The sequence below is a fragment of the Xenopus laevis genome, chromosome 1S, assembly GCF_017654675.1.
Source record: "Xenopus laevis strain J_2021 chromosome 1S, Xenopus_laevis_v10.1, whole genome shotgun sequence".
Lineage (NCBI taxonomy): Eukaryota > Metazoa > Chordata > Amphibia > Anura > Pipidae > Xenopus > Xenopus laevis.
This window is the reverse complement of record NC_054372.1, coordinates 184,256,138-184,281,875: the sequence shown is the minus strand read 5'-3', so window position 1 is coordinate 184,281,875 and position 25,738 is coordinate 184,256,138. Positions and strand designations below refer to the sequence as shown.

General features: G+C 40.9%; 1 protein-coding gene across 3 annotated transcripts in view; it reads right to left on the bottom strand.

Moving 5' to 3' along the window:
• oxct1.S (3-oxoacid CoA-transferase 1 S homeolog) overlaps positions 1–23,332 on the bottom strand; it is an 86,779-nt gene extending 63,447 nt beyond the window's left edge. For 2 of the 3 annotated variants that reach the window (XM_018244503.2, XM_018244504.2), the window contains exons 1-4: positions 23,179–23,332; positions 18,627–18,735; positions 18,027–18,117; positions 7,485–7,620 (exon numbers count right to left, since the gene is read on the bottom strand). In XM_018244503.2, coding sequence (XP_018099992.1) covers positions 7,485–7,620; positions 18,027–18,117; positions 18,627–18,735; positions 23,179–23,286 — 444 coding nt within the window. In that variant the 5' untranslated portion in view covers positions 23,287–23,332. Of the gene's footprint in view, positions 1–7,484; positions 7,621–18,026; positions 18,118–18,458; positions 18,582–18,626; positions 18,736–23,178 lie in introns of those variants that run through there. The other variant, XM_041580582.1, reaches the window with a different exon arrangement.
• Positions 23,333–25,738: the final 2,406 nt, after the last annotated feature.

The following is a 25,738-nucleotide window of genomic DNA, read 5'->3' as shown; positions in this document are numbered from 1 at the left end:
TCAGCAAGGCGTGCCATGGCTGTGTAGGAACGTCTGAAATGGGCCGACACCTTTCTGGACTGGGTGAGAACGTCCTGGAATCCTGGGTACTTGGAGACAAAACGTTGGACTATTAAATTTAACACATGTGCCATGCAGGGCACATGTGTTAAATTGCCTAGTCTCAACGCTGCCAACAGATTGCTTCCATTGTCACACACCACTTTTCCGATCTGCAGTTGGTGTGGGGTCAGCCACCGATCGGCCTGTGACTGCAGAGATGACAGAAGTACAGATCCGGTATGGTTTTTGCTTTCCAGGCACGTCATCCCCAAGACAGCGTGACAACGGCGTACCTGGCACGTCGAATAGCCTAGGGGGAGCACAGGTGTGGAGGAGGAGAAGGAGGACCCAGCAGCAGAGTAAGAAGAAGAAGAAGACGAGGTAGAGAGCGATGGAGGAGTAGAGGTGGTGGCAGAACCGCGTGCAATCCGTGGTGGTGACACCAACTCCACTGTTGTTGTTGAGCTACCCATTCCCTGCTTCCCAGCCATTACCAAGTTCACCCAGTGGGCAGTGTAGGTGACATACCTGCCCTGACCATGCTTGGAGGACCATGCGTCAGTAGTCATATGGACCTTTGGCCCAACACTAAGTGACAGAGATGCGGTAACTTGGCTCTGCACATGTTGGTACAGGTGTGGTATTCCCTTTTTAGAAAAAAAATTGCGGCTGGGTACCTTCCACTGCGGTGTCCCAATTGCTACAAATTTGCGGAAGGCCTCAGAGTCCACCAGCTGGTATGGTAAAAGCTGGCGGGCTAAGAGTGCAGACAAGCCAGCTGTCAGACGCCGGGCAAGGGGGTGACAGTCAGACATTGGCTTCTTACGCTCAAACATGGCCTTCACAGAAACTTGGCTGGTGGCAGATGACTGGGAATGGGAACAGGTGGTCAAGGTGGAAGGCGGAGTGGAGGGTGGTTCAGACGGGTCAAGGAGAGCAGAGGTAGAGCAGTAAGATGCTGGACCAGAAGGAGTGTGGCTTTTAGTTTGCCTGTTGCCTTTGAGGTGTTGCTCCCAAAGTGCTTTGTGCTTGCCGCTCATGTGCCTTCGCATAGAAGTTGTACCTATGTGGCTGTTGGGCTTACCAAGGCTCAGTTTCTGACTGCACTCATTGCAAATTACAATGCTTTTGTCAGAGGCACACACATTAAAAAATCCCACACTGCTGACTTTTTGGAAGTGTGCGATCTGGCGGTAACAGTAGAAGTTGGCGGAGTTGGCGGTATTGGCGGCAATGGCGGGTGCGTTGGCCGGCTGAACACAGGTGCCGATACATGTTGTTGCCCTACTGATCCCTGCGGGCTGTCCTCCCTGCTTCTTCTAAGTCTTATTCTCCTACTGCCTCTCTGACTCTCCGTCTCTCCATCTGAACTACCCTCCTCTTGCTCTCTTCTACTAGGCACCCACAAAACATCAATCTCCTCATCATCATTCTCCTCAGATGCATCAATTTCTTCTGACACATCACAGAAGGAAGCAGCAGCGGGGACCTCCTCCTCATCACTCATTATGTCCATCTCTATCGTGTTCTCTGCCAGAATTAAATCTGGTGTAAGGTCCTCATCTCCTTCATCTTCTTCTGGCAATAATGGTTGCGCATTACTCAGTTCAAGAAACTCATGGGAAAATAACTCCTCTGACCCCAGTGAAGAAGGGGCACCGGTGGTGGAGGAAGTGTTACGTGGGGTGGCCATAGCAGTGGAGGATGAGGAGGATGTTGTGGTAAAGTTAGAAACGGTAGAGGATGGGGTGTGCTGTGTAAGCCAGTCAACTACCTCTTCAGCATTTTGGGAGTTCAGGGTCATTGGCTTTTTAAAACTGGGCAATTTGCTAGGGCCACAGGATTGCATAGCAGCACGGCCCCTAGCACGGCCTCTGCGTGGCGGCCTGCCTTTGCCTGGCATTATTTTTAAAAAAACAACAACAACAACAAAAACTCAGTTGGTTTTTCTGGAAACGATAATACACACAGCTAGATGGCGGGTTGAAGAAAACAGTGTGCAAATAATGCCTACAAGGTCAACGTATACACTACTACAGCGGTGGATACGGATTACGTAAAATATATGAATGCTGCTTGAAAAAAAGTAACTCAAGTGGTTTTTCTAGAGACGATAATATTATGGATATTTAGACAGAATGTGAACAAGGTCACACAGCTAGATGGCGGGTTGAAGAAAACAGTGTGCAAATAATGCCTACAAGGTCAACGTATACACTACTACAGCGGTGGATACGGATTACGTAAAATATATGAATGCTGCTTGAAAAAAAGTAACTCAAGTGGTTTTTCTAGAGACGATAATATTATGGATATTTAGACAGAATGTGAACAAGGTCACACAGCTAGATGGCGGGTTGAAGAAAACAGTGTGCAAATAATGCCTACAAGGTCAACGTATACACTACTACAGCGGTGGATACGGATTACGTAAAATATATGAATGCTGCTTGAAAAAAAGTAACTCAAGTGGTTTTTCTAGAGACGATAATATTATGGATATTTAGACAGAATGTGAACAAGGTCACACAGCTAGATGGCGGGTTGAAGAAAACAGTGTGCAAATAATGCCTACAAGGTCAACGTATACACTACTACAGCGGTGGATACGGATTACGTAAAATATATGAATGCTGCTTGAAAAAAAGTAACTCAAGTGGTTTTTCTAGAGACGATAATATTATGGATATTTAGACAGAATGTGAACAAGGTCACACAGCTAGATGGCGGGTTGAAGAAAACAGTGTGCAAATAATGCCTACAAGGTCAACGTATACACTACTACAGCGGTGGATACGGATTACGTAAAATATATGAATGCTGCTTGAAAAAAAGTAACTCAAGTGGTTTTTCTAGAGACGATAATATTATGGATATTTAGACAGAATGTGAACAAGGTCACACAGCTAGATGGCGGGTTGAAGAAAACAGTGTGCAAATAATGCCTACAAGGTCAACGTATACACTACTACAGCGGTGGATACGGATTACGTAAAATATATGAATGCTGCTTGAAAAAAAGTAACTCAAGTGGTTTTTCTAGAGACGATAATATTATGGATATTTAGACAGAATGTGAACAAGGTCACACAGCTAGATGGCGGGTTGAAGAAAACAGTGTGCAAATAATGCCTACAAGGTCAACGTATACACTACTACAGCGGTGGATACGGATTACGTAAAATATATGAATGCTGCTTGAAAAAAAGTAACTCAAGTGGTTTTTCTAGAGACGATAATATTATGGATATTTAGACAGAATGTGAACAAGGTCACACAGCTAGATGGCGGGTTGAAGAAAACAGTGTGCAAATAATGCCTACAAGGTCAACGTATACACTACTACAGCGGTGGATACGGATTACGTAAAATATATGAATGCTGCTTGAAAAAAAGTAACTCAAGTGGTTTTTCTAGAGACGGTAATATTATGGATATTTAGACAGAATGTGAACAATGTCACACAGCTAGATGGCGGGTTGAAGAAAACAGTGTGCAAATAATGCCTACAAGGTCAACGTATACACTACTACAGCGGTGGATACGGATTACGTAAAATATATTATGGCTGCTTGAAAAAAGTCACTCCGGTGTTTTTTCTGGAGACGGTAATATTATGGATATTTAGACAGAATGTGAACAAGGTCACACAGCTAGATGGCGGGTTGAAGAAAACAGTGTGCAAATAATGCCTACAAGGTCAACGTATACACTACTACAGCGGTGGATACGGATTACGTAAAATATATTATGGCTGCTTGAAAAAAGTCACTCCGGTGTTTTTTCTGGAGACGGTAATATTATGGATATTTAGACAGAATGTGAACAAGGTCACACAGCTAGATGGCGGGTTGAAGAAAACAGTGTGCAAATAATGCCTACAAGGTCAACGTATACACTACTACAGCGGTGGATACGGATTACGTAAAATATATTATGGCTGCTTGAAAAAAGTCACTCCGGTGTTTTTTCTGGAGACGGTAATATTATGGATATTTAGACAGAATGTGAACAAGGTCACACAGCTAGATGGCGGGTTGAAGAAAACAGTGTGCAAATAATGCCTACAAGGTCAACGTATACACTACTACAGCGGTGGATACGGATTACGTAAAATATATTATGGCTGCTTGAAAAAAGTCACTCCGGTGTTTTTTCTGGAGACGGTAATATTATGGATATTTAGACAGAATGTGAACAAGGTCACACAGCTAGATGGCGGGTTGAAGAAAACAGTGTGCAAATAATGCCTACAAGGTCAACGTATACACTACTACAGCGGTGGATACGGATTACGTAAAATATATTATGGCTGCTTGAAAAAAGTCACTCCGGTGTTTTTTCTGGAGACGGTAATATTATGGATATTTAGACAGAATGTGAACAAGGTCACACAGCTAGATGGCGGGTTGAAGAAAACAGTGTGCAAATAATGCCTACAAGGTCAACGTATACACTACTACAGCGGTGGATACGGATTACGTAAAATATATTATGGCTGCTTGAAAAAAGTCACTCCGGTGTTTTTTCTGGAGACGGTAATATTATGGATATTTAGACAGAATGTGAACAAGGTCACACAGCTAGATGGCGGGTTGAAGAAAACAGTGTGCAAATAATGCCTACAAGGTCAACGTATACACTACTACAGCGGTGGATACGGATTACGTAAAATATATTATGGCTGCTTGAAAAAAGTCACTCCGGTGTTTTTTCTGGAGACAGTAATATTATGGATATTTAGACAGAATGTGAACAAGGTCACACAGCTAGATGGCGGGTTGAAGAAAACAGTGTGCAAATAATGCCTACAAGGTCAACGTATACACTACTACAGCGGTGGATACGGATTACGTAAAATATATTATGGCTGCTTGAAAAAAGTCACTCCGGTGTTTTTTCTGGAGACGGTAATATTATGGATATTTAGACAGAATGTGAACAAGGTCACACAGCTAGATGGCGGGTTGAAGAAAACAGTGTGCAAATAATGCCTACAGGGCAAATAATGCCTAAAAGGTCAACTTATACACTACTACAGCGGTAGTAAAATAAAAAAAGTAAAATAAAAAAAAAATGAATATTAAAAAAAAAAAATTAAAGTTGGTGCTGCTGAACTACTAGGAGCAGCAGATTAGCACACCAGTCCCACTCCCCAACACTGCTAGACTAATAGCACTGGGCTCTTATAGTAGTAGTAGTAGTAGTAGTAAAACAACAAAAAAATAAATAAAAGCAGTCCTTACAAGGACTACTGTTATTGCAGCAGTCAGCAGATGAGATCAGAAGCAGGACAGCTGCCCACTGCAGCTACATACAGAGCACTGCAGTAGAAGGTAGATTACTAGCCAGCAAAGCTACCTAAGCTTAAATGTCCCTCAAACCCCTGCAGACTTCTGTCCCTCCAATAACAGAGCAGTATCAAAACGATTACTAGCCAGCAAACTTTCAACTGTCCCTGAAATCACTAACAGGCAGCAGCTCTCTCCCTACACTATCTCTTCAGCACACACAGGCAGAGTGAAAAAACGCTGCAGGGCTTCGGTTTTTATAGGGAAGGGGAGTGGTCCAGGGGAGAGCTTCCTGATTGGCTGCCATGTACCTGCTGGTCTGGGGTGAGAGGGCAAAAAAAAGCGCCAACAATGGCGAACCCAAAATGGCGAACGTCGCGCGACGTTCGCGAACTTCCGGCGAGCGCGAACACCCGATGTTCGCGCGAACAAGTTCGCCGGCGAACAGTTCGCGACATCTCTATTAGTCTGCCCCTCTAAAAAGTGTAATGCTATATACTGCGTAGCTTCTAGGGTCAGTGATCACAGCAGCGTTCTACAGCCTACAACATGTTAAAAAGCAAGGTATACTAGAAAATAAAATGTCTTAAATGCTTTATTATCACATAATGTTCACTTAGCTTGCAATTATGCATTATTTATAGAGAGCACAATATTTCTTTAACTTAATAAGCTGGAATTGTTAGGGTAAGGTTATAAATCTTTCAGACCTGCAGCTGTTCCCATGAATATCACACATACAGCACTGTATTCATTAGGGGCAGGAGGCACTCATGTGTCCACCCTCTACCTGTCCCGTACTTTGTGTATCATTAGATGTGCAAGTTAAGAGAAACGTCAGGTGCAAGGTAAAGCACAGCCCTTTACTACCTTGTATAGGCCCAGTATTGGCTGACTCAGCACTCTCTGTACCTCGACTTGGATTTTTCTATCTGGAGAGAGGTGAAGAGTACAGCCAGAACCAAGGCAGAAATCCTCTGTGCATGAGCACTCTTGTGACCACTTAGTTATTTGTACTTCTGTCTGGGCTGCCCCCAAAATTTGACTGAACTATGCAAAATAACCCCCCTGCAATAAGAAGAGGGCTTTTACAGGCTACTATACATGGTATGAAAGTCAAATAAATTTTTTGACATTTTTGGTCCTTATGTTTAAAGGTAAAGTCCATCTTTACTTTTTAGTGAGCCTGCATATGGTAGCACCCATGCTTATTTGTCACTAGAGCAGGAGTCCCCAACCTTTTTCACCTGTGAGCCACATTCAAATGTAAAAAGAGTTGGGGAGCAACACAAACATGAAAAAGTCCCTTGGGTTGCCAAATAAGAGCTGTAATTGGTTATTTGGTAGCCCCTATGTGGAATAGCAGTCTACAGGAGGCTCTTCTTGGCATAACTTTTTTTATGTAAATAAAACTTGCTTCCAAGCCTGGAATTCATAAATAACTACCTGCTTTGAGGACACTGAGAGCAACATCGAAGGGGTTGGAGAGCAACATGTTGCTCGTGAGCTACTGGTTGGGGGATCACTGCACTAGAGGGTAGTGCAATGCAGGTAAAAACTTCCTAAAGAAACCTGGCTGTGTGAGCATTTTTTGAACATAAGGTTTAATCCCATATAAAGGGTTGCCATGCCTATATGCAACAGTTGCAGATTCTACTATTTGGGATTATAAAATAATCTAAAACGCATGTTGTACCATTTTCTTGTCTGGTAACACACACAATGGAAAGTGCGAAGTGTTCTCACCCACGTTCGGGCCCGTTTTAAATCAACACCCTGGCCAAACTTGCATTTAGCAATGAAAAGTACAAGGGAGATCAATAGGCTATTAGGGCTGAAGTTGAGCCATTTTTAACTGGATTCGGATTGATCTGAATTCAAGAGCCTGGTCAAACTGAATCAGAACCCTACTAAAAAATTGATTTTGGATTCAGCCAAATTAGACATTACAACAATGCCTAATTAAGCACCAATAGTTGGGTTACCAATTCAGATTCCTAATAATATTTACTACAGTTTCTGACCATTTCCCCACATCACATAACTGGACTAAAAAAATGGAATTTTATTATACAGCTCGGAGCTTTGTTCTCCGTGCAATGACCTTCTCAGCTACCAAACCCATCATCAACAACAGACTTTACAAATTACCTGTGGTACCAGTTCCACCTCCAGTTCCCCTTCCAGATACTGGCGCTCGAATTCTGCATTCTCCCCGACATACGATGAGATCATTCTCTTTATTTGCTTGGTCTTAAGCAAAAGGCCCAGGCCAAAGTTATCTACACTGCAGGGCAAAGGAAGAGTATTTTAAAAAAAAAAAAAAAGCAAAAAAAGCAACATATTGCTGGTAAGATGCCAACACAGTATCAAGTGTTAAAGGGGTGGGTCCCCTTTAAATTAACTTCTAGTTTGGTGTAGCTACTAATATTTTGCAATCTGTCTTAGTTTTTCATGGTTTTATAGTTATTTCGTTTTTTGTTTGCCAGCTCTCCCCCCTTTTAAGGGCCTGCCCTGAATACTTTAAAGGGCATGTAAAGGCAAAAAAATAAAATCCCATTTTTACATTCTTTAATGAAAAAGAAACCTATCTCCAATATACTTAAATTAAAAAATGTGTACCGTTTTTATAAGAAACCTGACTGTATGCAGTGAAATTCTCCCTTCATTTACTGCTGTGGATAGGAATTGTCAGACGGTCCCTAACTGCTGAGCAGTCATACTAATGAACAGCAGGGGGAGCCCCTGCCTTACTTCCCAGCCATGCAGAACTCAAGCAGCTTTGTTTATGACAATCCCTAAGAAGCCCAGACCACACGGAGCATGTGCACAGTCTTAGTCTTGCAAAGATATTTAACAAAGTTACAAGGTGGTGACCCCCTGTAGCCAACTTTGAAAGCATCAATTATTTGTTTGATTAGGCTTGTGGTGCAGTAAGTTCATGTTTATATTTAGTATACAAAATACAGCATTTCTAGCCTTATTCTATTTTAGACTTTACATGCCCTTTAACCCATCTAGAATATGCCATACAGTTTTGGTCTCCATCACTCAAATAGGACATTATTGTATTAGAGAGGGTACAGAGAAGGGCAACTGAGCTGGTGAAAGGTATGGAAAATCTTAGCTATGAGGAAAGACTGGCCAAATTGGGGGATGTTCACACTGGAGAAGAGGCGCTTAAGGGGTGATATGATAACTATGTATAAATATATAAGGGGATCATATAATAATCTCTCTAATGCTTTATTTACCAGTAGGTCTTTCCAGCTGACACAAGGTCACCCATTCCGATTAGAAGAAAAGAGGTTCCGACTAAATATTTGGAAGGGGTTTGTTACAGTGAGAGCTGTGAAGATGTGGAATTGTCTCCCTGAATCAGTGGTACAGGCTGATACATTAGATAGCTTTAAGAAGGGGTTGGATGGTGTTTAGCAAGTGAGGAATACAGGGTTATGGGAGATAGCTCATAGTCCAAGTTGATCCAGGGACTGGTCTCCATTTTGCCTTCCTCTGGATCAACTGGCAGTTAGGCAGGTTAAAAAAAAGTTAAAAGGTTGAACTTGATGGACGTTTTTCAACCTACTTAACAAAGCACTATGAAGCATAGATATAGAAGCAATGTGGTAATATATTTGACATCTTTATTCATGGAAGAATCTCGAGAAGCAACGGCTTCGACTACAGATGTCTCTAGCTCTATTATGTGTATCTGAGACTACTTGTATTCTATGGAACAGTGGTTCCGGTGCTTACAAAAGCATTCGATATTTACCAGTAGCAGTTACATAAATTATAGACATCTTTGTTCCAGTCTTCCTCATATTCATATATTACCAAACCAACACTGAAGGCGAACTACAACTCCCCTCTTGGAAGTCCCAACATAGTGATTGACTATGTGCCCCAAAATGATAAGACGTAATACAGATTTTATCAATTGATCATGATAAAAATACCCAACCCATAAAAACAAAGAACAGCATTTGGAGGGGCCCCTCAGATAGATACATATATCATATGCCCATATATGGCCAGGTCAGAAGGCCTGGGGAAAATGCCAAATCATTGTTTTTATTAAAAATATCACAATTTGGTGTTACTTAGCTGGATTCCATCATAGGGTAAATCTACCTCATAGCCAGGTACAGTTAGGTCCAGAAATCTTTGGACAGAGAACTTTTTTTCTAATTTTGGTTCTGTACATGACCACAATGAATTTTAAATGAAACACATGCAGTTGAACTGCAGACTTTCAGCTTTAATTCAGTGGGTTGAACAAAAAGATTGCATAAAAATGTGAGGAACTAAAGCTTTTTTAACACAATCATTTTATTTCAGGGGCTCAAAAGTAATTGGACAAATTAAAAAACTGAAAATGAAATGTTTATTTCTAATATTTGGTTGAAAACCCTTTGCTGGCAGTGACAGCCTGAAGTCTTGAACTCATGGACATCACCAGATTCTGGGTTTCCTCCTTTTAAATACTCTGCCAGGCCTTTACTGCAACGGCTTTCAGTTGCTGTTTGATTGTGGGCCTTTCTGTCCGAAGTTTAGTCTTCAACTTTAGACTTGGCCATTCAAGAAGATTCCACTTCTTTGCTTTAATAAACTCCTGGGTTGCTTTTGCTGTATGTTTTGGGTCATTATGAAACGCCTCCCAATCAATGTGACTGCATTTAGCTGGATTTGAGCAGACCGTGTCTCTGACACCTCAGAATTTATTCGGCTGCTTCTGTCCTGTGTCACATCATGAATAAACACTAGTGTCCCAGTGCCACCAGCAGCCATGCACGCCCAAGCCATCACACTGCCTCCACCGTTTTACAGATGATTACAGGTTGATCTTGGTTTCATCTGTCCAAAGAATGTTTTTTTTCAGAACTGTGCTGGCTTTCTTAGATGTTTTTTGGCAAAGTCCAATCTAGCCTTTCTATTCTTGATGCTTACAGTAGGTCCCCTTTTAACATATCCCAAACACATGGGACTATACATGTCAGTTTCCCTGGTGCCCCATGTCATGTGACTTGAGTCACTCTTTACTGCAAGTTGGGAGTGATTTCAACTGTGTCCCTTCCCTCTCCAGCAGCCTAACAACAGAACAATTGGAAGGTAACCAGATAACAGCTCGATGACACCCGCATTGCTAAAAAAAAAATGTTCCCACGTCGCACATAGTGGTAGACATGAGAACAGCACTCAATAGTAAAAATCCAAGTCCGGCTACCCGGTAGCGACTCCTACAGTTGCAGAGAGTAAGGGTTAACACACATAGAGCTACTAGTAGCAGCTACTTGTCACAACTGCAAAATAGACAATAGAGATAATTGGCTTTGCTAAGACACTATGTGTCAGTATTATCTATGACAGGCCATTTTATAGCTACAAAAATTAGCTGCTACTAGTAGCTCCGGAGCTACACAGTAACAGCAAACTGAGCAATTGGCACAGGCACCTGAGAAACAGCCGACTAAGCTACAGAAAATAAAACAACCCAGACTTGGGTCTTCACCGTTGCAACAGGGCTCTAATTGGGTCACGGTTAATACAATGTCATTAAGAAATGTAGCATGGTATTTTCCTTTACTTCTCACCAAAATCTATTCCTCGTTAAAAGGAAACGTTTATTGCCATTTTTTCAGATGTGATAGGTTCTGCATAAACTGAATGCGATGACAGAAGAGTATAATAATCACTGTATCACTTCACTTGCCCAATGGACTTACTATCCTACTAGGCAGATAAAACATTAGTCTGCAAACCTGCTACTGTGCAGCAATCAGAGTGAAGAGAGGTCAACCAGTTAACTTGCTAAATATTAACCCATTAAGTAAGGCAGATAGACCGGCTTTATCTCATTATTCATAGAATCTCTCATAATGAGAACATGAAGAGCTGAGCCAAAAGGTGAATGTTTAGTCAGAGAAGGAAGAATGATGTGGAAGCAGTACAGACTTGAACTTGGAAAAGTAGAATGTAGAACATAGGGGAATAAGAGAATAACGTCTAGGGGTGCACCGAATCCATTTTTTGGATTTGGCCAAACCCCCGAATCCTTCGTGAAAGATTCGGCCGAATACCGAACCGAACCCTAATTTGCATATGCAAATTAGGATTCGGTTCGGCCAGAAGGATTCGGCCGAATCCAAATCCTGCTGAAAAAGGCCGAATCCTGGCCGAATCCTGAACCTGAATTCGGTGCATCCCTAATAACGTCACATGAAAAAAAATATTTTTTCCTGGAACAAACAACTCAACCAGTACTATAGCTCTGAGATACTTTGGTTGAGATCCATTTGTTCAGGGCAAATCTTCAAAATCACCGTTAACACCGTAAACTTTATTATGACAATAAAAATATTAATTAAAAAAGGTGCCTAACTTGTTCTTGGTTCACAAAGGTAATTCTCAGGTTTGATCTGTGTCTTGAGATGAGAAAGCCTCATTTAAGCTGGATATAGATGTAAAAGATCTTTTCTTTATCGTGAGACCATGATTATCTCAAAACGATTGTTTAAATGTACGTATGTACGAGTCCATCAACTAAAAAGACCATTTTAGTTGATACTGTCAGCAAAACTGAAGGGTAGCTGCCTGCTTGGCCCTGCAAACATAGATAGATTGCACTGGGACCGATTACATTTTTTTAACCTGGCCAATCAATTTTCAGACAGATGTCGGCCGAAAAATCGTAAGATGTATGATCATTCGAATCCCACTAACTTCACGATAATTTGACGGATTGGTCGGATTTCGCCAAAATCCGACGAAAATCTTTGCGTCTATGGGGACCTTTGCTTGTGCTCCAGTCCAGAACACAAAATCTGGATTCCAGTTCCTGTAAAGGAGACCACGATTGCGGAGGTTGGCCACACTTAAAACATTTGCACTAATCCATCCACAGAAAGGATCTTTAGAATGCATCTTCTGGATAATTATGACTCCACGGAAAACTGTGACAGTCCAGATTTTCACATGATGGTCTACTGCAACTGTTGCAAAAGACACAGGGCAGCAGCTGGGTGCACACTACATTGCACACGCTGGGTAAGATTAATAGGTAAGACAGCAGTGCAATATTAATAAGGCTTATGAGAAGGTTATGTACTGTAACTGAAGCTGGATCCATTAGCAAAATCCCATTCTGCAGTGATGTACTATGAACCAATCCTGTAATGCATAATATCCAGACAAAGCAAGGAAAATTAGTCAAAATTGCTCCAGATAAATCTACTTTAAATCCTCTAAGCATTAAAAGGATGGTGTGCCTTTAAGTTAACTTTTTTTTTATGATATAGAATGTCCTATTTCTACCTTAACTTCAAAACTGGTCTTTATTTTTCATAGTTTAATAATTTGCTTTTCTTTTCGACATCTTTCCACCTTTAAAGGGCATGTAAAGGCAAAGAAATAAAATCCCATTTTTACTTTAATGAAAAAGAAACCTCCAATACCATCCAATATACTTTAATTAAAAAATGTGTACCGTTTTTATAAGAAACCTGACTGTATGCAGTGAAATTCTCCCTTCATTTACTGCTGTGAATAGGAATTGTCAGACAGACCCTAACTGCTCTGCAGGGAAACAATCATACTTATGAACAGCAGGAGGAGCCCCTGCCTTATTTTCCAGCCATGAAGAACTCAAGCAGCTTTGTTTTTTTCCCTCTACAGCAGTCGGCAACTGTGTAGAGATTTGTATTGGATTTATATCCCCTTTACTGTTTCCAACTCCAAGGACAAAGATCATGAAGCCAGATTTAAACAGATAAACTGGGATTCTATTTGGAGGATTATTTTGCTGCAGCCACTGGTTCTGCAGAGTTGGAGAAAGTTTGTATTAAACAATACAAAATCTATAAAATCCACATTAGATTACATGACAACACAGGACCCAGTGCAGACTGTATATTCTGATTATTAATCAGTCTTGCTGTATCGGCTTCTGGCAGATATTATTTGACTTGTGCTGTTTTGATCATTTATGATGATCCCTAAGCAGCCCAGGCTACACTGAGCATGTGCACAGTCTTGGTCTTGCAAAGATGGTGACCCCCCTGTAGCCAACTTTGAAAGCATAAGTCATTTGTTTGATTAGGCTTGTGGTGCAGTAAGTTCATGTATCTGTTTAGTACACAAAATACAGGATTTTTAGCCTATTCTATTTTAGACTTTAGTTGCCCTTTAAAGTGAGGATCACTGACCCCCAGCAGCCAAAACACTATTGCTCTGTGAGCTCACATTTTTTTTATTATTGTTAATTTTTATTCAGTCTCTCTCCTATCATATCTTGGTCTCTAATTCAAGCCACTGCTTGGTTTCTAAGGGAAACAAGATCATAGCAACTGGATAGCTGCTGAAATTCAAACTGGAGGGCCACTTAACAAAAAGCTAAATAACTTAAAAACCACAAGAAAATATAAAATGGAAACCAACAGCAAATGATCACAGAATATCAATGTCTATGTCTTACCTAAAGTTAATTTAATTTAATAGTGAACAATATCTTTTGGTAATTAACCAGATCTCAGCCCTTTATTACCACAGACTGATACTTTCTTGTAGTCCAACCACAAACTGTTGGCCTTAGAGACACTGAAGCGCCGGTGGTTTTGCAGTCCAGTCTCATGAAAGCTATACGTCTGCACATTCTATTATGGAAGTTTATGTTGCATGACCCTTATGTGTCCTGCCCTATTTATATCTCCACTAGAAGCAGATACTTAATACTTCCCAATAGCTACAGTGTTCCGCTTCTAGGGTCAGTTGCTAGGTGAGCCCCTGTGACATCACACATAGTGGTATATTTATCAAAGAGTGAAGTTAGAGATGTCCACAGTCTGCTAGATTAAATTGGGATTTTGAAAGGCAAATTTATCAAAGTATGAATTTTCACTTTGATCCATTAATAAATATGCTTTTAAAAATCCCATAGAAATAGAGAGTGGCGGAATGTCACTCTTACAGACTGCAGGCATCTCTAACGTCATTCTTTGATAAATATAGGCTCTCCATTGCTCACGTGGCTCCACATCAGTCCATGTACCAGAGGAGTTTATAATCTAAGGTCTCTTTCACAAAATAAAGTCAATTTCATTCAACATACAAACTCCTTGCAGATATTTCCCTGGCTGAAATCAAACTTAAAACCCTTGCAGTGCACGGCAGCAATGCTATCCCATTTCACATTAAGCAAATAGCAAGCAGAGAATGAAAAACAGAATGATCCCCAGCTGATAGTGAGCCCCCAGACACAGGAGAATTAACAGGATAGAGCAAATATGAGGTGGACTTTTTTGCACAAGTGAGGCTGCATAAGGAATTACTGGGAGCAACTGGGTTTTAGCAGCAATCACAAATTTCTGTAGATGACTGCAAAATCTCATCGCTGCTGCAGTTTCAATGACAAGTGTGAATGAATTGCCCTAGAATTATACTTTATTTCTAGCAGTGTGCCCAACTAAAGAAACATCATGGTGGAAAACCTCCACCTCTGCAAAGGACTAAAGTCATATATTTAAATACACTGTAGGCAAGAAAGACCTCTACAGATATCTGACAATGATTATGTTCCAGCAAGGTCATTGCTGTAAAGTTTTCCAGTAGGCAGAGAAAGGTCTGTGTAACTGATAACGGCATCTAATTACATGCAGCGCACTGGTGCAGGAGGGTTGTATAAACGTGAGTGACACACACAATTAACTTATCTCTAAATGCAGTTTGCTCACTGTATCATCTACATGCTAAATGTAATGTAAGGTTTTACAGCCTCAAAACAAGGTAGCCCAGTTCTGTTATCTGTATCTGAGTGCGAACAGTCTATTTGTGCCAGCTGCATAAATCTGCTGGTATATCCAGTGCCACTCTTAAAGGGATACGGACGGTCATGGGAAAAAAAAAAAATTTTCAAAATGAATCTGTTAATAGTGCTGCTCCAGCAGAATTCTGCACAGAAAATCCATTTCTCAAAAGAGCAAACAGATTTTTTTATATTCAATTTTGAAATCTAACATGGGGCTAGACATTTTGTCAATTTCCCAGCTGCCCCTGGTCATGTGACTTGTGCCTGCACTTTAGGAGAGAAATGCTTTTTGGCAGGCTGCTGTTTTTCCTTCTCAATGTAACTGAATGTGTCTCAGTGAGACATGGGTTTTTACTATTGAGTGTTGTTCTTACATCTACCAGGCAGCTGTTATCTTGTGTTAGGGAGCTGCTATTTGGTTACCTTCCCATTGTTCTGTTGTTTGGCTGCTGGTGGGAAAAAGGGAGGGGGGCGATATCACTCCAACTTGCAGTAAAGAGTGATTGAAGTTTATCAGAGCACAAGTCACATGACTTGGGGCAGCTGGGAAATTGAGAAAATGTCTAGCCCCATGTCAGATTTCAAAATTGAATATAAAAAAATCTGTTTGCTCTTTTGAGAAATGGATTTCAGTGCAGAATTATGCTGGAGCAGCACTATTAACTGATTCATTTTGAAAAAAAAATTTTTCCCATGACAGTATCCCTTTAAGCAGGCTAACCCTGCCTAACCAACTGCCCCTCTAATGATGTCTTCCACAAATACGTTCCCCCTCCTCTGCCAAGAGCAATGTCATTAGGAATTAATATACTGCACAGTCGTAAATCACGGTTTAATGGCTTCCTGTGCACTTCAATAAGAGTCAATGAACTGATCTGGTTGACTGATCTGATGGTCTGATCTATGGTGGCCATAGACCTTAAATTACGATCCTTCCTGGTAAAGATCCAGGAAAGATAGTTTGTTTCAATACACATGTGTAAAGCTGAATTGTCAGATATACATTTAGAAACAATAGAATTCTACCCGTATCTGACGATTCTGCACTAACAATGGCCGATGTTCAGGCACCTTCAAAGGCGTCCAATCAAAATTTCCTGACAAGCCGACCAATATCCAAGTCGTTTGCAGATATCGGTCGGCTCATCTCCCACCATACATGCACAGAATATCGTACAAAAATGTGTTTCGTACGGTATTATCAGTGCTTCTATGGCCATCTTTAGGGTGGTGACACACAAGGCTACAGGGGGAGAGAAGTCGCCCAGCGACAAATCACCTCTTCTTCGGGCGACTAATCTCCCCTAAATGCCATCCCGTCGGCTAGAATGTAAATCGCCGGCGGGGTGGCACTCGGAACTTTTGTTTCCCGAAGTTGCCTCGTGAGGAAACTTCGGGCGACTTCGGAAAGCCGAAGCGATCCAAGTGCCATCCCGCCGGCGATTTACATTCTAGCCAGTGGGAAGACATTTAGGGGAGATCAGTAGCCTGAAGAAGTGTTGATTTGTTGCTGGGTGATTAATCTCCCCCAGTAGCCTCGTGTGCCACCACCCTTAGTCTTAAACTGTCCCTGTTGGGTTAAGATGATCACATAATTAAATGATTTTAAGTAGGAATGCACCGAATCCAGGATTTGGTCGGGATTCGGCCTTTTTCAGCAGGATTCGGATTTGGCCGAATCCTTCTGCCTGGCCGAACCGAATCCTAATTTGCATATGCAAATTAAGGGCAGGGAGGGAAAGCGCATGACTTTTTGTCACAAAACAAAGAAGTAAAAAATGTTTCCTCTTCCCACCCCTAATTTGCATATGCAAATTAGGATTAGGTTTGGTATTCGGCCGAATCTTTGGTGAAGGATTCGGGGGTTTCGGCCGAATCCAAAATAGTGGATTCAGTGCATCCCTAATTTTAAGATAAATTAACATTTCTGTAAAAATCTCTCAGCATGTTTATCTTAGTAAAACCTTAAACAAACAGTGCATGGTCTCAAAAGGTTGTTTCCCAACATATTTATTCACCTTGAAGAGTCTATGTTGACTTTTTCTATGTATTCAAAGTTCTCCCAGCAGATTAACCCTTTACCTGCCACAGATTATTGTAGAATCTATGATTCTGGCTGTCAGGGACACATCAGATTCTATTGCAGCACTATGTAAAAGTCACGGGACCTTGAGCAAAACTACTGTGTATTTATTAAATATGCTATAATTATATATTATAGGAACTCTGTTATGAATGTTACCTATGGCCTGAATCTTTGCAACATCTCCATCAGATCAAGCGAACAGATTATTGGCCATCAGGAGGGTCTGACCAATTTATATCTGGCGGAAACAGTGGCGGATTAATGATATGTGAGGCCACTAGGCTACACTTTCCACAGCCCCCCCCCCCCCACAAGCCCCGTCACCTGCTCCTTTTGTGACTTCATGGGTCTATAAAACTGGCAAGAATTGTTACTGTAGGTTATAATCAATTTTAACTTTTTTTAAGTACTCTGAAACACATACTGTGTATTTATTAAATATGCTATAAGTATATATATTTTATAGGAACCCTTTGCAAAGTAGCACTAGACAATTTCCCAATCTTCACTGCTAGAACAGCAATTCATGTTGCCCTAGGACACCTGAATAATTTCAAGCACTTTGCCTGACAAAAGCTGCCAACTAAGTCTCTCCATATCATGTTGGCAACCAATTACACTGGCCTTGTATTGGATATGTGCTAGAGCTGTTGTTTTATTACAGTACCAAACAGAGGGAATCTGCGAGGAGATGGTTTTAATCTTTATTTTCCAATTTCTTTGGTTTATAGGAAAAGCAGAAGGTATTTACTCAGATTCTCCCACCTGTATACAAAAGAATGACTTGACTGCCTATTATACTCACCCTGCATTGTTGCTCACAGCTGTGATCCCTTTAACTCCAGTCTTCAGGAGTCCTGAGATAAGATTCTCTGGGATTCCACACAAGCCAAAGCCTGAGAAAGAGAATATACAGACACTATCAAAGGACAGGCATGTGGGTTGTTTTGTTAATTAAGAAAATGTAGAAACCACTTCTTTGGCACACTGGTACTTTCATGCTGTTGCCATAGATTGTAAATTGGCTGGAACATAATGGAATAATTTCTAACAAATAAGAATACAGCATTTTAAGACATGACCCGACTCTTCTGGCTATAACACTGCTTTTCTATGAATGCATTATGGGATATGTAGTTTTTCTTATTATGCAAGACTGTAGCATTTTAACACATGCAGTGGCATATACATGACTAGTTACACATCATTTTAGATTTAATTATATTTTTGCACTTACCAACACTGAAGGAACCCAGATCTCACCCTAACTGGCAGGTATCCAGGGGTTTAAATAGGCACCCACCCCCAAGTATCACCCTATAAAACCTTCAGCCTGAGGCCACTAGTTTTAATAGGCCTTTAAGCAGTAAAAGAATGGGGGATTATATTAAAATGCTTGATTTACCTCCAACAAGTAGCGTTGACCCATCTGGGATGTCTTTCACTGCTTCCACAGGGTCGGAGTAGAATTTGGAATGCCACTGGTTACTGGTGGAAAAATAGCAGCTGCAGCTCTGAGAGAGAAATACAGCAGTCAGCCGCTGGAAAATCCTCCCAAAGTCACATGCATTTTACACTCAATTAACCTTGTATATCTGACCTCATATGGCTGCTAATGAGGTTTAAGTGGATGGACTTTTGCCAGGTGCCGTTACTGCAAGAATGGCTGGGAGTTTTTTTTGGCAAGTGGGGCAATTAAAGGTTATTTAGGGAGGTGTTAAAAAAAAAAAAAAAAAAAGACATTACAGAACCCCAAATCCCCTGTGTGAATATGCCTAGAGAAAAAAAAAAATCATTGGTTGGGTGCGCAGTCTATTAAAATAGTCTATAAAAAAAGTCATAAAAGAACTGGGGAAAAGTTTAGGGATGGCAGCCAAACTAATTAAAGGAATGGGTGATAAAACCTTTATTGGAAAAGCAGACAAACCGGCCTTATATTATCCTGTAAGTGGCATGAATCCTTTTATGAAGATAAGCATTACTGGGCACCAGAAGAAAGGTGCACCAAGCAACAAAATACACTGCACACAAACAATCCACATACACAGCATGACCGGCTGAAGACTTACATCACACATAAACTTATAGTTGGATAAAATAGCACCCAGTGGTATATAATGCCCTAATGAAAACGCGTGAGTGCCATGCAAATTGCATATCTGTAGAGAGCAAAGGCAGCCGCTTAACACGCACCAGTGCAATTGCCCATAGTTACCAGAGCTGTCATGTGCTAACTGCTAGCAAGCTATTTGGCAGCTCCGTTACTATCAGCAACTGCACTTGGACAAGATTTAAAGGAATTGTTCAGTGTAAAAATAAAAACTGGGTAAATAGTCTGTGCAAAATAAAAAATGTATCTATTATAGTTAATTGGCCAAAAATGTAATGTATAAAGGCTGGAGTGACCTGGTGTGTAACATAGTAACATAGTAACATAGTAACATAGTAAGTAAGGTTGAAAAAAGACACATGTCCATCGAGTTCAACCTTTTTTTTTTTTTTTTTTTATTAACTACCTATCTGCCAGTTGATCCAGAGGAAGGCAAAAAAACCCATCTGAAGCCTCTCCAATTTGCCTTAGAGGGGGAAAAATTCCTTCCTGACTCCAAAATGGCAATCGGACTAGTCCCTGGATCAACTTGGACTATGAGCTATTTCCCATAACCCTGTATTCCCTTACTTGCTAAAAAGCCATCCAACCCCTTCTTAAAGCTATCTAATGTATCAGCCAGTACAACTGATTCAGGGAGACAATTCCACATCTTCACAGCTCTCACTGTAAAAAACCCCTTCCGAATATTTAGGCGGAACCTCTTTTCTTCTAATCGGAATGGGTGACCTCGTGTCAGCTGGAAAGACCTACTGGTAAATAAATCATTAGAGAGATTGTTATATGATCCCCTTATATATTTATACATAGTCATCATATCACCCCTTAAGCGCCTCTTCTCCAGCGTGAACATCCCCAATTTGGCCAGTCTTTCCTCATAGCTAAGATTTTCAATACCTTTTACCAGCTTAGTTGCCCTTCTCTGTACCCTCTCTAATACAATAATGTCCTGTTTGAGTGATGGAGACCAAAACTGTACGGCATATTCTAGATGGGGCCTTACAAGTGCTCTATACAGTGGAAGAATGACCCCCTCCTCCCGTGACTCTATGCCCCTTTTAATACAGCTCAAGACCTTATTTGCCCTTGATGCTGCTGACTGGCATTGCTTGCTACAGCCAAGTTTATCATCTACAAGGACTCCAAGGTCTTTTTCCATAATGGATTTGCCTAGTGCAGTCCCATTAAGGGTATAAGTGGCTTGGATATTTTTACATCCCAGGTGCATGACTTTACATTTATCAACATTGAATCTCATTTGCCACTTAGCTGCCCAGATTGCCAGTTTGTCAAGATCCTGTTACAAGGATGCCACATCCTGGATGGAATGAATTGGGCTGGATAATTTTGTGTCATCTGCAAACACTGATACATTACTTACAACACCCTCCCCTAAGTCATTAATGAACAAGTTAAATAAAAGTGGACCCAATACTGAGCCCTGGGGGACCCCACTAAGAACCTTACTCCAAGTAGAGAATGTCCCATTAACAACCACCCTCTGTACCCGATCCTGTAGCCAGTTTTCTATCCATGTGCAAACGACTTCATTAAGCCCAACAGACCTTAGTTTAGAAAGCAGTCGTTTGTGGGGCACAGTATCAAACGCTTTGGCAAAATCCAAATAGATCACATCTACTGCCCCCCCACTATCCAGAATCTTACTTACCACATCATAAAATGCAATCAAATTCGTCTGACATGACCTATCCTTCATAAAGCCATGCTGATTGTTGCTCATAATGCCATTCATTAGGACAAAATTTTGAATGTGATCCCTTAACAAGCCTTCAAATAATTTGCCCACCACAGATGTCAAGCTTACTGGCCTATAATTGCCAGGCTGAGATCGTAATCCCTTTTTAAATATTGGAATAACATCAGCTTTTCTCCAATCCATAGGCACCATACCAGATGACAGTGAATCTGAGAAAATCAGAAATAAGGGCTGGTCTAAAACTGAACTAAGCTCTCTTAGAACCCGGGGGTGTATGCCATCAGGCCCTGGAGCCTTGTTTACATTAATTTGTATTAAAGCTTTTTGAATCATATCCTGAGTCAGCCACTGACTAGATTGAGCTGAACCATTCGTGCAGTTATTAAGTGAGCCTGTGAACCCAGACTCCTCTATTGTATACACTGAAGAAAAGAACTGATTTAACACATTTGCCTTATCTGTATCTGCTACAACCATACTGGTACCATTATTTAATGGAGCAACACTCTCAACCTGCATCTTTTTACTATTAATATATTTAAAAAACTTTTTAGGGTTAGTTTTCACCTCCACCGCAATTAACTCTTCATTTCTTTTCTTAGCCTTCCGGATTGCTGATTTACAACATTTATTACAGTGTTTATATTCATTAAATGCATCTTCTGTCCCTACAGATTTGTAGTTTTTAAATGCCTTTCTCTTCTTTCCCATTAACATCTTTACCTCTGTATTAAGCCACACAGGATGATTCTTAGAGCTTCTACGTTTAGTCCTTAAGGGAATAAATTGAGAACAGTAATGATTTAATATCATTTTAAAGGACAACCATTTCTGTTCTGTGTTTTTAGCTGAAAACCTAATGCCCCAATCAATGCTCTGTAGGGCAGCCCTCAAGGCACTAAAATTAGCTTTGGCAAAATTCATGGTTTTTGTTGCCCCAGTATATTTTTGTTTTTTGCACCAGACATTAAAGGATATAACATTATGGTCACTATTACCCAGGGGTTCAATGACTTGCACATTTGCTATAAGTTCTGGGTCATTTGAGATCACTAAATCAAGAATAGCATTTTTTCTGGTAGGCTCCTCAACAACCTGTGCTAAAAAATTGTCGTGCAATAAGTTTATAAACTTGTTCCCATTAACTGATCTAGCAGTACCGTTGCTCCAGTCAATATCTGGGCAATTAAAATCCCCCATTATCATTACTTTACCTAAACTAGCAGCCTTTTCTATTTGCATTAGGAGCTTTGTCTCTTCCTCCTCACTTACATTAGGGGGTCTATAGCGACTCCTACAATTAATTTGCTGGATTCTTTACAATTGGTGAAGAACTCCACCCATACGACTTCTGGCCCCTCATTTTCTAACACAACCTCCTCCTTTATATGAGCTTTTAAATCCTGCCTAACATACAGACATACCCCTCCTCCTTTTCTATTGCCTCTGTCCCTCCGAAACAAAGTATAGCCACTGATATTTACTGCCCAGTCATGCGACTCATTCAGCCATGTTTCGGCCACACCAATCACATCATATTTTCCTTCCATCACCAGCAGCTCCAGCTCTCATAATAGCCAGAACATATTTTTTGCACAGCCCATCTATTTACAGTTTTTATTTTTACACTGAACTGTTCCTAACAGCAATGTTTTTTGTAACTACAAATTTGTACTCAATTGGGGCAATGTATTATGGGTAATTCCACATGGCACTGCCATAAAGCAGATGTCAATTGTGGGGCCTACAGACTACACCCCGCAGTCACTGTCAGACTACACCCCACTGACACATTTGGCGCCACAAAGTAGCATTTGCAAAAACCAACCCTGACACACAGGATCGCTGATTGGCATACTGAGCGCCAAGGAGCTGCTGTCACGTGAGGTGCAGCCCAAACTGCAAGTTGCGCCAATCAAAAGCAGAGCCAAGGTCACGGCCCCCCAATCAGAGAGCGTACCTGAACCCTCGGTGCACTGCCCACACGGGAGGAACCTACGGATATAATGGTATCTCCCTGAGCCACGTGACTGGAGCCCTTCGCACTACTACTGCTACTGCTGCTCCTCAGTGCCAAGTAAAGTAGGTGCCAGTGTCTCATGCTGGGAAGTAACTGTGCCCATTCCCTACCTTGTTCTGCCCAATCCAGGCTGCGCTAACACTGCTCCTGTGGTGCCATCCAGCCTGTGAGGCGAGGCCTCTTCTGAGCGTGCCCAGGAGTTTGCAGGCAGCAGCCATCCTACCCTAATGTCAGTCACCTGTACAACGGGCTCTTGTTCAAGGACTGCGGGGCCCACAGTGCAAGGAGAGGGGGCAGGGCTACAGGCTGGGAGGGGCTACAGCGAGCAACGTTGCCTGATAGATGAGTTTGCAATGAGAGCTACAGCTGCCTTCTCTAGCCAGGCAAGTTTATTCTAGGGCTTGTTTGTGTGTGAACTACAACTCTCATTGGCATTTGGGTGGAGGCTCCCAGATTGCTTATGTTTTTCTCTGTTTCTCTATGTGTCAGGGATGCTGGGAGTTGTAGTCATTTCAAGGACTGATGTAAAAAAGCCATACTCTGGTTATGAATGTTCTCTTTGGCCTGAACCTCTGCAACCTCTCCATGAGATCAAGTCTGCAGATTATCGGCCATCAGGAGGGTCTGAGCAATTTATATCGGGTGGAGTAAAGGGATTGTTCACTTGTGAGATATACATAGTATGATATAGAGAGAGATATTCTGAGACACTTTGTAATTGGTTTTCATTTTTTATTATTCAAGGTTTTTGAGTTATTTAGCTTTTTATTCAGCAGCTCTTCAATTTAACCAATCTGGTAACTAGGGTCCAAATTCCCCTAGCAACCATGCATTGATTTAAATATGAAACTGGAATATGAATAGGAGAGGGACTGAATAGAAGGATCAGTAATAAAAAGTAACAATACATTTGTAGCCTTACAGAGCATTTGGTTTAGGTGGTGTCAGTGACCCCCCATTGGAAAGCTGCGAAGAGTCAGAAGAAAAAGGCAAATAACTACAGGATAAAACTATAAAAATAAATAAATAATGAAAACCAATTGAAAGTTGCTTAGAATTGGCCGTTACCTTACCTTTAAGTTACCTTAAAGGAGACATATAGGATAAATGAAAAAATTATAAGTAATATATGGTGTTGCTTTTACACGGTGCTAAAAATTATTATCTTTAAAAATAGCCCCTTTATTGGAGCTCCCTATAGATGTTTTCTGATCCCTGTCTGTGTTTCAAATGAGGGGTGGGCGTGTCCTAATAGTCCCAGCAAATCACAGCCCTGCAGTCACACAAGCACAGGTGTCAGTTCCCTATCAGGTCCTGCTAGCTGCTGATTGGTTCTTGTTCTACAGTGCAGTGAGCTGAGTGCACAGCTTGGGAATTCAGGGAGCAGGAAGTGGAAGAGAAGGGAGGGATTATTACTATTAGGGGTTTTGCAGAAATATTCAATAAATCAGTCTGAAACACTACTCTTAAGCACAATTCTTCTATATCTAAATGAGTATAATGCGTTGGTACGTTCTTATTTTTTACACAAAATGTCTCCTATAAATATGAACGTTTACGGTGAGGGCACAGCACACGCTCAGATTTGGGGAGATTAGTTGACAATTCGCCTCCTTACACCTGCTGAATTGCTGTTGTAGCCTATGGGGGACGTCCTGGGATAAATTTGGAGTTGTTTGCTGCCTTCCTGACTTTCACATTTTTTCGGAGACAAGACTCGAATCGAATTTGATTCGTGTTTGCGGGTCGATCCCATTCAACCGCGTTTCAAAAATGAAAATTTTTATTTATAAATTGTAATCGGTTGAATTTTGAGTTCGTGGGAGTTTGAAATAACTCCCGTGAACTCGAAATTTGACCCTTGATAAATCTGCCCCTTAGCGTGCCAATGATTGTTTTTCAAAGTGAAACCAAAGATGCTATGGGTAACCACTCTGGTTCAGTTTTGCACAGGTTAAAAAAAGTCAAAAGCACAGTGATACACACAATGGCACATTCCAAATGCAAAAAAATTGAAAAAATGTATATTTTTTACTATAAAATCCAAATTTTTAGTTTAAAAAAAAAAAACTAGAATTTTTCGAGATTTATTATACCCCAGGATGGAAAAAGTCTGAATCCGAAAATCCTCCATCTCAGACCTGCCGACATTGTATATAAGTCAATGGGAGAGGTCCCTTTCCTATTTGGAGGTTTCTGTGATCTGCGCTGGAATTAGCCCGAAAATCTGTCTATTTTGGGGTTTTCAGACAAAAATCTGAAAAATTCATATGAATCAGTTTTTCCTTCGATTTTGTAGAGTTTTACCCCAATCCAATTAAATTGTGCTTTTTTTAATAATAAATAAGGTCAAATCATGGCTTCTAGTTTGCTCGGACTTTTTAAAATAAATTATCAGAAAAATTCGGATTTTGATAAATAACCCCCTTAGAGTTGTCCCATAATTAATTTAGTAGTTAGAATGTAACTCCAATAACAACCAGTATTTCAAAGTCTAAATGCCTTCTTAAAGGGGTATCTCATCTTCATATTAAAGGCGTGGTTCATCTTTATCTTTTAGTATTTTCAAGAATGGTCGGATCTAAGCAACTTTTTTGGTCTTCGTTATTTATTTCTTATAGTTTTTGAATTATTTGTCTTCTTCTGACTATACAGCTTTCAAAAGGGGGT